This window comes from Melanerpes formicivorus, unplaced genomic scaffold (assembly GCF_026170545.1).
Source record: "Melanerpes formicivorus ecotype bairdi unplaced genomic scaffold, bMelFor1.0.p_v2 SCAF_2, whole genome shotgun sequence".
Classification (NCBI taxonomy): domain Eukaryota; kingdom Metazoa; phylum Chordata; class Aves; order Piciformes; family Picidae; genus Melanerpes; species Melanerpes formicivorus.
In genome coordinates, this window is record NW_027142354.1 from 2329582 (window position 1) to 2342119 (window position 12538).

The following is a 12538-nucleotide window of genomic DNA, read 5'->3' on the forward strand; positions in this document are numbered from 1 at the left end:
CCAAAAAAAGGGCAGCAGGTAAAGTAAGAAACTTAGTCAGAACAGGGAAGGACATAAAATTTGTCTTTGCTTACAGATGGTTTTTTATTTCTTGGCTCTGCGAATTTCTGAAGGAATGGAACCAGTGATGAAGTAGGTTCAGTTGCTTTCTCAGGCTGCACAAAAAGTGGTAAGAGGCAATTGGGTAAGAAAGTCTCCTTAAGTGGGTGAACAAACTGCAACTATTTGCACTTTGCCAGTACTCACAGGGCTATCGTCAATGAAGATCAGCAGCAAATGGTTGACAGTGTCCTGAAAGGATACACAACACAAAATTAATTCTAAAGAAGCTCAATAAATTAGAGGTAATTTCACAACTATGTGTTATGCCCAGGTTTAAACCTGTGAGTAGAACAGAACAGAATAGAATAGACCAGGTTGGAAGAGACATTCAAGATCATCAAGTCCAACCTACCATCCAACACCACCTAATCAACTAAACCATGGCACCAAGCACCCCATCCAGTCTCCTCCTGAACACCTCCAATGATGGTGACTCCACCACCTCCCTGGGCAGCCCATTCCAATGGGCAATCACTCTCTCTGTGTAGAACTTTCTCCTAACCTCCAGCCTAAATCTCCCCTGGTGCAGCCTGAGACTGTGTCCTCTTGTTCTGGTGCTGGTTGCCTGGGAGAAGAGACCAACCTCTGCCTGTCTACAACCTCCCTAAAAATAGTCGTAGAGAGCAATAAGGTCAGCCCTGAGTGTCCTTTTCTCCAGGCTAAGCAGTCCCAGCTCCCTCAGCCTCTCCTCATAGGGCTTGTGTTCCAAGCCCCTCACCAACTTTGTTGCCCTTCTCTGGACACACTCCAGCAGCTACAAAACAGGCTTGGTCACTTAGACTGCTATAAAAAGACATGCAGATAGAATTCAAGGACCTGAGCCCTTGCTCTAATGTAGCAATAGCAGCTTGAATATGTTTCTACTAGCACAGCTTTCTCCCATTTAACAGGAAATCTAGTCTTTAATTAAAAATACATTCTTAATAGAGAATGCAAATACAGCTATTATTATTATTATTACATCAATAGTAATAATAAATTGGTCACAAGATTTCTTTTTCTTTTACCCAGTCAAAATGTGCAAGCAGCTAATCATCTGCTTTACCACATCACACTACACAGAACGAAAGCAATGCTGAATAATTGAAGATTATTCCTGTGTGGTAAGTCTTACAGGATCAGCTAAGAAATCCATGGAGGGAAGAAAAACAGAACCAGGCAGAATCTCTCTTATCAGAAGAGCCAGGGATCTGGACAAAAAAAGAAGAAAATTAATTAAAACCCCAGAAAATTAAAACATTATCAGAATCAAAATGACATTACATAATTTTTGAAGTGAAGTTTCCAATGCCTTCATCTTTTATACTGGGAAATAGTTTAGCATGTAATAATTTAGCAGTTAATAATTTCATAGAATCATAGAATCAACAAGGTTGGAAGAAACCTCAAAGATCATCAAGTCCAACCTGTCACCCAACACCTCATGACTACTAAACCATGGCACCAAGTGCCACATCCAACCCCCTCTTGAACACCTCCAGGGACAGTGACTCCACCACCTCCCTGGGCAGCACATTCCAATGGCTAACAACTCTATCTGGGAAGAACTTTCTCCTTACCTCGAGCCTAAACCTCCCCTGGTACAGTTTGAGACTGTGTCCTCTTGTTCTGGTGCTGACTGCCTGGGAAAAGAGACCAACCCCCACCTATCCACAACCTCCTTTCAGGTAGTTGTAGACAGCAATAAGGTCTCCCTGGAGCCTCCTCTTCTCCAGGCTAAACAATCCCAGCTCCCTCAGCCTCTCCTCACAGGACTTGTGCTTGAGGCCTCTCCCCAGCCTCGTTGCCCTTCTCTGAACATGTTCAAGAGTCTCAATGTCCTTCTTAAACTGAGGGGCCCAGAACTGGACACAGTACTTGAGGTGTGGCCTAACCAGTGCTGAGCACAGGGGCACAATGACTTCCCTGCTCCTGCTGGCCACACTGTTCCTGATGCAGGCCAGGATGCCATTGGCCTTCTTGGCTACCTGGGCACACTGCTGGCTCATGTTCAGCCTACTATCCACTAGTACCCCCAGGTCCCTTTCTGCCTGGCTGCTCTCCAGCCACTCCGACCCCAGCCTGTAGCACTGCATGGGGTTGTTGTGGCCAAAATGCAGCACCCGGCACTTGGACTTGTTGAATGCCATCCTGTTGGACTCTGCCCATCTGTCCAGCCTGTAATATTTCATTATATAGTAACACCTTAATGCTACAATATTTTAAGACTAATAAAAAAAAAACCACAAACAAAACTAAACCCATCTCATACAAAAGGGGATAAGGAGGAGAGATGAAGAGGGTGACTCTGCAGTTTATACTTTCACTCCCCCAAATTATTGTGCTACAACAGCATGGAGGTACATTAAAGAATGCAACTCCAAACAATTTCTGTACCTGCACTCTGTTGACTTTGGGGGTAAAATATAAGGAAAAAGAAGCTCAGTAAGTTTTCTTAAGTAGTGAAGTTCATCTCTTCGGCTTCTCAAGGCAACGTGGAGCTCTGGTCCATATTCCTCCAGAGCAGCTTGCTGTAAAAATTCTGCATTTTTTACTGCAATTAAAAAGAGGCATTATGTGTTATTTCAGCTTTTTCTTATTGTGAAATGAGAGCCTTCTCATTTAAGCTAAAAAGTTCATACTTCCAGTACATACACAACTGCCAAAAGCATACAACGTTGAAACTCCACCAGAGAACCTTGGCTTAGACTTTGAAGGCTGGCTATGTGAAAATTAAACCTCACACTGCACCAGGAATTCCTTCACCAAACAACTGCAGCATGCATGACTTCCAGAATGTTTTCTCATATCTAATTGTCAAAGAACTCAACATCTTGATTCTTCTAAAACCCTGCATTGCCCAAAGTCTTCCTCTACTTGCTTTTTTTCCTCACCTCCTTCAGAGTCTCCCATTTATCATTCTTCTACCTATTGACTTGTCTACAACTCAATTTGAAATCAACTTAAATTGTTATCCAAGCCTGTTAGATCTGTTTCCTGCTTAGAACATTAACAAAACCCAACAAACCATGGTGAAGTATGTAATTCAAACACAGCACAAATCAAATCAAAGCCAGGATGAGGATCTGCAAGAATGCTGTAAGTAGCTGTATGGGGTTGAATGAATATCTGCTTTATCAGATTAAAAACTACATGTATTAATTAGAAGCAATAAAGTTATACTCTTTCAAACCACTTGAAAAGCAGGAAATGAGCTGTAATAAATCACAGCTAGCTAGCTGCTCTAGCAACCTGGCACAGCCTCATGCCAAGAGCCATGCCAGGCACACATTGTCTACCTAATACATACCTGTGATCCAGAAGGTTTCAGTTTGTTTCCAGCACACTGAATGTTAGTACAGAAGCAACCTTTGCAACCAGGAAACCACGAGTGCTATCAACTGATATGGGTAATGAGGGAATGTATATTGCCTGATAAAACTGTCTAGTTGATGTCAGTAAAGGCAGAGAGGAGGAATGAGCTCCCTAGCAAGGACAGGTAATAACTCATGGAGGTGTCTGTGCAAGTAGTGACAGATTACTAAGAGATACAAGAATAAGAAGAGAAGGGAAAAAGGAAATGCTCCCTGCCCACATGCGAGCCACAAGCTGCCCAGGGCAACAGGACAGAAAGGTATTTTCCCCCCCAGGTTGTAAAATAAAAACACTTGCAGGGAATTGGAGGTTAAATATGAATGTTATTTACAAATATATACAGGAACTACAACAGGTACTCAGGATAAAGAGGAATATATAGACAAATTAGGCCCACCTAGGACTACCAAGCCAAAACCTTCAAAACTGGCCCCCACACTTAGCCCCAGCCAGCCCAGGAGCTGGCCAAACTCTGTCTCCCCCCCACCCAGGACAGTTCTATCAGGCCTCAATATCCCCCCAGGCTGGATGCACCACGCCTTGATCAGGCCTCAATGTCCCTCCACATTAGACTGAAATTTCATAGCAAGGCATTAGTTTGCCCAAGGTTGCAAAAGGCCCAAAACTCCCTCATGCTACCACAGAGATAAGAGCTGCCACATTGGAGGGGAGCAGAGAGGAGGGACAATGGAGGGAGAACAGACTGTGATGTCTGTCTATAAAGAGACTGCAGGATGATGAGATGAAATAACAAGTAATTGGAATATCCTGTGTCCACCCCCTAGACTGTCTGGCCTTTGGAGGACTTTTTTTATATCTGTGGTCTTAAAAACATAACACTCCCACACCTTGAGTACTGTGTCTAGTTCTGGGCCCCTCAATTTAAGAAGGACATTGAGACTCTTGAACGTGTCCAGAGAAGGGCAACAAGGCTGGGGAGAGGCCTTGAGCACAAGCCCTATGAGGAGAGGCTGAGGGAGCTGGGATTGTTTAGCCTGGAGAAGAGGAGGCTCAGGGGGGACCTTACTATTGCTGTCCACAACTACCTGAAGGGAGATTGTAGCCAGATGGGGGTTGGTCTCTTCTCCCAGGCAATCAGCACCAGAACAAGAGGACACAGTCTCAAGCTGCACCAGGGGAGGTTTAGGACAGATGTTAGGAAGAAATTCATCACAGAAAGAGAGATTGGCCATTGAAATTGGCTGTCCAGGGAGGTGATGGAGTCTCAAGCTGCGCCAGGGGAAGTTTAGGCTCGAGGTGAGGAGAAAGTTCTTCACAGAGAGAGCAGTTAGCCATTGAACGGGCTGCCCAGAGAAATGGTGGAGTCACCATCCCTGGAGGTGTTCAAAAGGGGATTGGATATTGCACTTGAAGCCATGGTTCAGTAGTCATGAGATCCTGGGTGACAGGTTGGACTTGCTGATCTTTGAGGTCTTTTCCAACCTTATTGATTTTATGATTCTACGAAAAGGGATATAGAAAGTAAGCCAAGCTCAACTACCAGCCTGAAAGCTGCCTCTGAACCACGTTACACGTGGCTGGTTTAGCATCATTTACTAGCAAGTAATTTTCAGCTGTTGCTTCACATGAGTCCTCAAGAAACAAGTCTCCCTTAAAAGTCAGCAGAAAATGGCTGTGTTTTTCAATGCTGTACATTTTACCTCGAGCGCTCTGATTTCTGCTAAGGAAAGTTTCCACTGGCAGCAAACAAAAGAAGTATGAGATTTGGCATACACAGCCATGTAAGATAACCTAGTATCTTGAAATTGTCCTTGTGCCATGAAAAACATCTAATGTGCTCACACTATGTCTAATTATCCGTGTTCCTCACACCCACTACTCGCAGGACCAATGGCGAGTATTTATGGCTTATCATGCAGATGTTTTGAGGGAAGGGAGGAAAGTTCATGACTCTGGGGAAAGTAAACATCTCTCCTTAAATGTTGAAAGAAACCACATTTAGGAGATACAGCCCTGTGGAACACAGCCAATGAGAAAAATAAAGATAACTATATTCCAGAAGCAAGTGTTCTATTCTCCACGTGCAGCTGATATAGTTTTTACATTAGGCTTGTGAAGATAGTTTTAATTGGGTAATAATCAAGTATGTTACTGCTTAAAGTCTCTCCCTGGCTTATAGAATCATAGAATTGTATTTCATACAATCAATAAGGTTGGAAAAGACCTCAGAGATCATCAAGTCCAACCTGTCACTCAACACCTCATGACTAACTAAGCCATGGCTTCAACTGCCACGTCCAATCCCCTCTTGAACACCTCCAGGGATGGTGACTCCACCACCTCCCTGGGCAGCACATTCCAATGGCCAATTACTCTTTCTGGGAAGAACTTTCTCCTCACCTCCAGCCCAAACCTCCCCCAGTACACCTTGAGACTGTGTCCTCTTCTTCTGGTGTTGGTTGCCTTGGAGAAGAGACCAACCCCCACCTATCCACAACCTCCTCTCAGGCAGTTGCAGAGAGCAATAAGGTCTCCCCTGAACCTTCTCTTCTCCAGGCTAAACACCCCCAGCTCCCTCAGCCGCTCCTCACAGGGCTGTGCTCCAAACCCCTCCCCAGCTTTGTTGCCCTTCTCTGGACAATTTCAAGTGTTTCAATGTCCTTCTAAAATTGATATATATATTATATGTATATAAACACAAGCTTAACTTTTCAACATATTGAACAACTCCACCAACTGCTCATGCTCATGTGCAGACTACTCTAGCTAATAAGAGTTACAGTACAATGCACGGACATGCAAATCCTTCCATTTATAATCACAGTATCACTAAGCTTGGAAGAGACCTCAGAGATCATCAAGTCCAACCTCTCACCACAGACCTCATGACTAGGCCATGGCACCAAGTGCCACATCCAATCCCCTCTTGAACACCTCCAGGGATGGCAACTCCACCACCTCCCTGGGCAGCCCATCCCAATGACAAATGACTCTCTCAGTGAAGAACTTTCTCCTCACCTCAAGCCTAAACTTCCCCTGGCACAGCTTGAGACTGTGTCCTCTCGTTCTGGTGCTGGTTGCCTGGGAGAAGAGACCAACCCCCACCTGGCTACAACCACCTTTCAGGCAGTTGTAGAGAGCAATGAGGTCACCCCTGAGCGTCCTCTTCTCCAGGCTAAGCAACCCCAGCTCCCTCAGCCTCTCCTCATAGGGCTGTGCTCAAGGCCTCTCCCCAGCCTCATTGCCCTTCTCTGGACACGTTCAAGTGTCTTGATGTCCTTCTTATAATTCTCATTTGAAATGCAGGAGAAAAACTTCAAGATCTTGATTGCTCTGAAGAGATTGAAAAAAAACTCCACATTCTTGTTTACCACACAGAGAAAGAAGTTCAGTATTTGCAAGGTGAGGAAACAAAGATCAAAACCAAGAGGCTACTTGTACAACAGTTTTTTTTCCCTATTTGTCTCTGCAGCCTCCAGAAGGAAAATGCAAAAGGAGAGTCATTTTTTTGTTTCAAGGGAAGGCAGTAAGGATTCAAATACTCAGCAAATAAATAACAAACATGCAAAAAGAAACCATTTACACTTGTCCTTTGAAACTGACAGCACACTGTCTTTGCATTACCTTTCTGCCGGGCCTTGGCTATCACTTCGATGTGTTTCATTGCTGCCTTGAGCATTTTCTTTGTTACAATAGTTGGAATATCCACCTACAGAACAAAATCAGAATTGTTCAAGGTTGTTTTCCTGCAGGTTTATTACAGACAACAAGTATCAAACATCTTAATAGAGAAGAGAAGGCTCCAAGGAAACCTTATTGTGGCCTTCCGGTATCTGAAGGGAGCCTACAAGAAAGCTGGGGAGGGACCTTCTGGGGTGTCAGATAGTGATAGGACTAGGGGGAATGGAGCAAAACTAGATGTGGGTAGATTCAGATTGGGTATTAAGAAAATGTTCTTTATCAGGAGGGTGGTGAGACACTGGAACAGGTTGCCCAGGGAGCTGGTAGAAGCCCCAGTCCTGGAGGTTTCTAATGCCAGGATGTGGGTCTGAGCAACCTGATCTAGCATGAGGTGTCCCTGCCCACAGCAGAGGGGTTGAAACTGGATAATCTTTGAGGTCCTTTCCAACTCTGACTATTCTGTGATTCTGTAATTTGTTTATATGCTCCCTTTCTAGCCATAAAATGAACACTTAAGAAACAACCCATGAACTCCCCAGATGAACTGATGCTCTAGCAGTGCTCACTCTCCTGGGCAACACATACAACATCACATAGAACTAAATGCCATGAACAATGTTGTTAACACACTTATCATGAACTTGTTCCCACCATGATTCTTCCATTGCAGTAGTTACAATAACATAATCTGACTTCTGAGTCACAGTATACAAAGCCCAATTCTACATGAAGATTGACCACCACCAAAAGCAAGCTAGCTATGCTCTGCTTCTGGCGCCTGTATACCTTAACCTTCAGCAAACATGTCCACAAGGACTAAACACAAAGCAAAGCCTTCCTCTTCATGTATGAAAAAATGTCCCAGCTCAGGGGACAGCAGAACCATAAGAAAATCTGAGTTCCTGAATGAGAAGAGAAGAGAGAGGAGAGAGGAGAGAGGAGAGAGGAGAGAGGAGAGAGGAGAGAGGAGAGAGGAGAGAGGAGAGAGGAGAGAGGAGAGAGGAGAGAGGAGAGAGGAGAGAGGAGAGAGGAGAGAGGAGAGAGGAGAGAGGAGAGAGGAGAGAGGAGAGAGGAGAGAGGAGAGAGGAGAGAGGAGAGAGGAGAGAGGAGAGAGGAGAGAGGAGAGAGGAGAGAGGAGAGAGGAGAGAGGAGAGAGGAGAGAGGAGAGAGGAGAGAGGAGAGAGGAGAGAGGAGAGAGGAGAGGAGAGGAGAGGAGGAGGAGAGGAGAGGAGAGGAGAGGAGAGGAGAGGAGAGGAGAGGAGAGGAGAGGAGAGGAGAGGAGAGGAGAGGAGAGGAGAGGAGAGGAGAGGAGAGGAGAGAGGGAGAGGAGAGGAGAGGAGAGGAGAGGAGAGGAGAGGAGAGAGGAGAGGAAGAGAAGAGAAGAGAACTAACCAGGTTGGAAGAGACCTTTGAGATCATCGAGTCCAACCTATCATCCAACACTATCTAATCAACTAAACCATGGCACTAAGTGCCTCATTCAGTCTCTTCCTAAACACCTCCAGTGATGGTGACTCCACCACCTCCCTGGGCAGCACATTCCAACGGTCAATCTCTATTTCTATGAAGAATCTCTTCCTAACATCCAGCCTAAACTTCCCCAGGTGCAGCTTGTGACTTTGTCCTCTTGTTCTGGTGCTGGTTGCCTGGGAGAAGAGACCGACCCCCACCTGGCTACAACCTCCCTTCAGGTAGTTGTAGGCAGCATTAATCTTAATAATAATAATAATCTTAATAATAACAATCTTAAAGGTCTTTTCCAACCTTAATGATACTGTGATTCTATTGTTTAATCAAGGACTGTATCAGAGTCCTGCATTTATGCTTTCATGGTTTAGTTGATTGGGTGGTGTTGGATGACAGGTTGGACCTGATGATCTCGAAGGTCTTTTCCAACCTGGTTAATTCTATTCTATTCTATTCTATTCTATTCTATTCTATTCTATTCTATTCTATTCTATTCTATTCTATTCTATTCTATTCTATTCTATTCTATTCTATTCTATTCTATTCTATTCCACTCCATTCCATTCTATTCTACTCCATTCCATTCCATTCTACTCCATTCTATTCCATTCTACTCCATTCCATTCCATTCTACTCCATTCCATTCCATTCTACTCCATTCCATTCCATTCTACTCCATTCCATTCTATTCCATTCTTTGAGGGCTGTGAAAATTAAAGGAGAATTATACATGAATTCAGGCACAAATGGACCTCTGGGTGTCTTAGCACAACCTCTTGCTCAAAGTAGGCTCAGATTAAGGTTATCAGGGCTGTATCCATCCTGGTGTATGCACCTTGAGGTTTTGCCATCTGCATTGTCTACTAAACTGAAGATACTGCATTCACTTCATAACTGTCTAAGGCAGATATGGGAAATTAATACCCTGCATAAAGATGCTATAGTTGATAGCATGATTAACACCTTATTAAGTGATCGATAGAGTTTTCTGAATCAACAATGTACCTACAAAAAAATGCAACTAAAACCTGCATGTATTTACTCCAAATTAAATCCTAAGACCTTGCCCTAGATTTTCATGTTGAAAGGTTTCCTCCACTTCCACACCTCCACTTAATGTCTGCGCTTCATGCACATTTCTTAATGTTCACTGCAAAAAGCAACATGCCTGGGTTGGAGTAAACAAGAAAGTCATCTGGATTTGATATACAACTAGGAAAAAATCAGGCTGTTAATCAGTCATGACAGAGTAAGTGTCCAACTTGTAGCTCTGGAAATATCACTGTTGCTAAGGAGGGGATAAAGAGGCACACATATGGTAGCTGCTCCAGCAGAGGGGGCCAGCACTGCATAAATCTGGAAACTGAGTTAGCAGCTCTTCTTGCTTAGAAGAGCCAGAAAGTTAGAGCAGTTCCTGTACAACAGGCTTGAAGCACTTCACCAGAAAAGAGAGTCTATGTGCTAATATATTGAACACAGGGAACATAGACTTTGAACCTTTACTCTGTTTCCTCAGTGTAAGAACCATGCTTGTTTTAACTCTTGTGGTGAGTTACTCACTTAGTGGCAGTCTGTACTTTACAGACAATGCAAGGATGTTGTCTGCATTTAAACAAGTCAAGCAAGCAGAAGCTGTGAGACAGGTACATTACTAACTCATTTCCAGTAGTTTCTTTCAGTAACTCACAAAATTGTTTCCACTTGGGTTCAGTCAGCAAAAGACAGACTGAAGATTATTCCATGGTTTAAATAATGCCTTGCACTGGTATAAAAAAATAAACAAGTGTGAGAACCATGGAATGACAGAATGGTTGCAGGGGACTCTCAAAGATGACCTAGTGCAACCCCCATGCCATAGGCAGACATCTTTCACTAGATCATATTGCTCAATGCTATATTATGGTGGTTTGGCCCTGGCTGGGAGCCAGCTACCCCCTAAAGCTGCTCTGTATCACTCCCCTTCTTAGATGGACAGGGGAGAGGGGAGAATATAACAAAAGACCTGTAATAAGGTAGAAGCTATTTTGATACTGTGAAGCAAAAGCAGAGGCTGCATGTGGAAGCACAAGCAAACTTCCCACCAAGCCAGATGATGGTTTGGTCACTCCCAGGAAGCAGGGCTTCAATATGTGTAGCGGCTGCTCCAGAGGACAGATGCCATCAATCAGTGTGCCCACAATTCCTTCTTTCACTTTGCTTATATATCTGAGCTGACATCATATGACATGGGATACCCCTTTGGTCAGTTTGGGTCAGCTGGCCTGGCTGTTTCCCCTCCCATGATCTTGCTCATCTCTGAGCATGCTCTTGGGGTGGGGAAATGCTGAAAAAGCAAAGCCTTGGTTCTTGGCTCAGCAGTAGCCAAAACACTGGGGTGTTATCAACACCCAGCTACAGCACTGCAAAACATAGCACCAGAAAGATGCTCTGGGGAGAACTAACTCCAGCTCAGCCAAACCAAATACCCATATCCAGCCTGCTGTTCAACATTTGCAAAGATGAATCTTCAAGGGTGGTTTATAACCAGGAATGAGACAAGCTCCGGAAGGAGAAAATGGAAAACACAAAGAAGGAGCTTAGGTGGAAACTGCCTATACTCTCTGTAAAACTGGCTTTAGAGTCACTACTAAAACAAAAGAAGGTTAAAGAACTCACCACAGATGGGTATAGAACAGAACAGAATAGAATAGACCAGACCAGGTTGGAAGAGACCTTCAAGATCATCACGCCCAACCCATCATCCAACACTATCTAATCAATTAAACCATGGCACCAAGCACCCCATCAAGTCTCCTTCTAAACACCCCCAATGATAGCAACTCCACCACATCCCTGGGCAGCTGATTCCAAAGGGCAATCTCTCTATCAATGAAGAATTTCTTCCTAACATCCAGTCTAAACCTCCCCTGGAGCAGCTTGTGACTGTGTCCTTTTGTTCTGGTGCTGGTTGCCCAGGTGAAGAGACCAATCCCCTCCTGGCTACTACCTCCCTTCAGGTAGTTGTAGACAGCAATAAAGTCGCCCCAGAGCCTCCTCCTCTTCAGGCTAAGCAACCCCAGCTCCCTCAGTCTCTACTCATAGAGCTTGTGTTCCAAACCCCTCATCAACTTAGTTACCTTTCTCTGGCCATGTTCCAGCAAGCCAACATCCTTCCTAAACTGAGGGGCCCAGAACTGGACACAGGACTTGAGGTGTGGCCTAACCAGTGCAGTGTACAGGGGCAGAATGACCTCCCTGCTCCTGTTGGCCACACTGTTCCTGATACAGATATCAGAGACTTCTGACAGCAAACCAACATCATTTAAGTCACCTTACCTTGTGAATTCTCCGAACTAAGACAGACGCAAAGAACCGCAGCGTGCCTCTGAGCTCATCCACAGAGGATTCATCGTCCGTAATATTTCTGCAATGTTATAAAGCATGTCACGTAAGAAAATGAAGTACATCTATATTAACCCAGCCACAATACATTTGGCACTACTGAAAGCTGGAAGAACAACATTTCATGGTGACATTTCAGCTGGCATTAACTGAAATGAAAGCTTCCCAGTGTGGGCAGAGAGCAAGCTGTCTTCTGTCTGAGTAGGAGACACAGCATCCCCACTATGTTTGTGCACACAACGATGGCTTCAGAAATATTTCAGTAAATTGGACTTGCATACCAATTCCTGCTCTAATACACTGTCTGCATGATTTTGATTGAGTTTCTTTAAAGATTATATAGTGAAAAGTTCTGTACAGAATACAGAATTAATCAGGTTGGAAAAGATCTTCGAGATCGTCAAGGCCAACTGATCACCCAACACTATCTGATCAACTAAACCACGGCACTAAGTGCCTCATCCAGTCTCTTTTTAAACACTTCCAGGGATGGTGACTCCACCACCTCCCTGGGCAGCACATTCCACTGGCCATTCACTCTTTCTGGAAAGAATTCCTTCCTAACATCCAGCCTAAACCTCCCCTGGCATAG

At 44.4% G+C, this 12538-nt stretch overlaps 1 protein-coding gene across 5 annotated transcripts in view; it reads right to left on the reverse strand.

Annotated features, from left to right (window-relative positions):
- Positions 1 to 12538, reverse strand: part of SNX14 (sorting nexin 14) — an 89351-nt gene that overhangs the window by 54957 nt on the left and 21856 nt on the right. For all 5 annotated transcript variants that reach the window (XM_068149057.1, XM_068149041.1, XM_068149050.1 and 2 more), the window contains exons 6-11: positions 11881 to 11968; positions 7042 to 7126; positions 2479 to 2635; positions 1217 to 1292; positions 247 to 291; positions 75 to 155 (exon numbers count right to left, since the gene is read on the reverse strand). In XM_068149057.1, the coding sequence (XP_068005158.1) occupies positions 75 to 155; positions 247 to 291; positions 1217 to 1292; positions 2479 to 2635; positions 7042 to 7126; positions 11881 to 11968 (532 nt within the window). The remainder of the gene's footprint in view (positions 1 to 74; positions 156 to 246; positions 292 to 1216; positions 1293 to 2478; positions 2636 to 7041; positions 7127 to 11880; positions 11969 to 12538) is intronic.